Source organism: Charadrius vociferus, unplaced genomic scaffold, assembly GCF_000708025.1.
Source record: "Charadrius vociferus isolate BGI_N301 unplaced genomic scaffold, ASM70802v2 scaffold323, whole genome shotgun sequence".
NCBI lineage: Eukaryota > Metazoa > Chordata > Aves > Charadriiformes > Charadriidae > Charadrius > Charadrius vociferus.
The window spans coordinates 2000478-2002728 of NW_009647692.1; the positions used below are offsets into that span (position 1 = coordinate 2000478).

At 59.6% G+C, this 2251-nt stretch overlaps 1 protein-coding gene across 1 annotated transcript in view; it reads left to right on the plus strand.

Annotated features, from left to right (window-relative positions):
* HNF1B (HNF1 homeobox B) overlaps window positions 1–2251 on the plus strand; it is a 28748-nt gene that overhangs the window by 25654 nt on the left and 843 nt on the right. Inside the window, exons 9-10 of the mRNA XM_009881485.1 lie at window positions 377–393; window positions 480–598. Coding sequence (XP_009879787.1) covers window positions 377–393; window positions 480–598 — 136 coding nt within the window. The remainder of the gene's footprint in view (window positions 1–376; window positions 394–479; window positions 599–2251) is intronic.

Sequence of the window (2251 nt, forward strand, 5' to 3'; positions counted from 1 at the left end):
AGGGGCCGCAGCCCCTGCCAGCATTTTGTACAAACTTTTATTTTTTCGTGTTCTTGTGGCTAAAACACACGCTTTGGGGAAGGAGGTGGCCGGGCTCCCTGCAAAGCAAACGCTTCCCCGCACTGCCCTGAAGGGATCTGGATTCACCCCTCGGGCTAATCCATCATCTCGGCCCCGTCCCCGCTCCAGCGCCATGCTTGGCTGCGGAGGGGTGGCAGAATCTCCGGTGGCTGGTCCAGCCGCAGCCCTTCAATCCCCGCTGGTTTCCCTGGGCGAGCGGGTAGCTGGGAAAGTGGCACCTTAGAGGCCGGTGGTGGGTTCTTTCCGTGGCTTATTTTATCGCATTCGTGCCTCCGTGATGCTCGTTCCCATGCAGCACCCCTGCGACCTGCCGTACCGCGGCGCTCGGCTGCTCTGCCCCGGCGCGAGGGCTGTGGTGGCTTTTCCGTGACGGCTGCTTGTCTCCCTCCTCTCCGCAGTGTACACACACAAACAGGAGCCTCCCCAGTATTCCCACACCTCCCGCTTCCCCTCGGCGATGGTGGTGACGGATACCAGCAGCATCAGCACGCTGACCAATATGTCTTCCAGTAAGCAGGTAATGGCCAGGCAGAGGTGGCCGAGGGTGCGCAGGGGTGGGTGTGAGGAGGAGGTGGAGCGGGGCTGTTTCTCCCCTGGAGATGGGGCTGGAGGAGGGTGTAGCAGAGAACCTGTGCAGCACTCACGGGGGCAGCTGAGGATGAGCCTCAGGGCGCCGAGAACCCCGTCCCAGCCCCTTCATGGGCACTGAAAAACCTGCTTGCGGATTGCAGGCGTGGTGGGGATTTGGGTGATGGTCTGGCTGTGCTGGATGAGGACTTTGTCTAACGCCTGGTGGTACCAGCCAGGTCATGCTCATCCCTGGGATGACTTCATCAGAGTGGGAGCATCCTACTGGGGTTCAAACTGGGCTGAGAAGGTCAGGACCATCTCACCAGCTCTGCTGCCGTTGTGTCCAGGGTGAATCAACCCGGGTTGGAGTCGAGCGGAGGAGCCGGGCTCCGATGCGCCCCAACTTCCCCCAGCCCATAAACCTTTATCATGTGCCCGGTGCCGGCGCAGGTGTAAGGCAGGACTTATCCTGGTTCAAATCAGGTGTGCGAGGCCTTACTCAGACAATAGTCCCTTTCTAAACGCCAGCTCTGGGGACTGTGGGAAATATGTGGCCCTTATTGATTCCTAGATAAATAAGAGAGAGCCTTGAACTTGCATTCAGATAAACTTTCTTGCTGAGGTTTGACAGGGGAGAGGAAAAAAATGTCTGCAATGACCACAGAGTAAATATAGTGTGGGATTGCTGTGGGACCCTCCCAGGGATGCCTGGCGGGGGGCAAAGGAAGGGGCTGGGCTGCAAAGGGGAGAAGTTGGGCGAGGGGCTGCCCGGGGGGGTTTTGGGGTGCCCGGGAAGGGGTGATGAACACCACCGGGTCGGGCTCCTGCTCTTTGTAGTGCTGGGGGTGACCATTTATCTGCGCCCGCGCATCTCGGTCCGGGAGGTGGTCAGGCACGGTCGCGTTCCTCAGGAGCACCATTTCCTCCGCGCGGCTTTATCAGCCCATCTGGTGTGCGCTCAGCCCGACCCCCCCCTGATTAATCGTCTTCTCCCGCCATGGGCTGCCTTTGATGCCGGGCTGGCCGAACGGAGCCCTGGGCACGCAGGAAATGTCCCTGGCAGGGAGATAGCGCCCGGCCATCCCCGCTGCTCCGCCGGCCGCTGCGATCAGCCTACCTTGACGCAGCACTGCCCCCGGGGTGCCGGGGGCTCCCTCAGTTTTCCCCCTCCATCACGCTTTTGCACTTTAATTAAAGCAGGAGGAGGCCTCGCGGCTCGGAAGGGGGGGAGCACCCACCCCGTTAGCCCCCTCCCTGTACACGGTAAACGAGCACGGGCTGGTCCTGCAAGCACCAGAGGCAGGATCTGGCCCCTGTCCCCCTGCACAGAGCGGGAGCGGGCACGGGGGTGGTGTGTGTGTCCCCCCAGCACAGCCCTTTGCCTACCAGCCATTTGATATTCAAGCTAAAGCTGCAAAAATTTGTCCCTGAACACTGATTTTTTTAGTTTGTTTGTTTGTTTTTTTTCCCTTCAGTGGTTGCCCCTTTCGTTAGCAAGGGGCAAATGAAGTGCCTCAGAGGTGGCATGGGGGGGATCCCATAAATACTTCTTGCCCCCCAAATGGCTCAAATGCCCCAAATATTTATGCACAGCCCATAT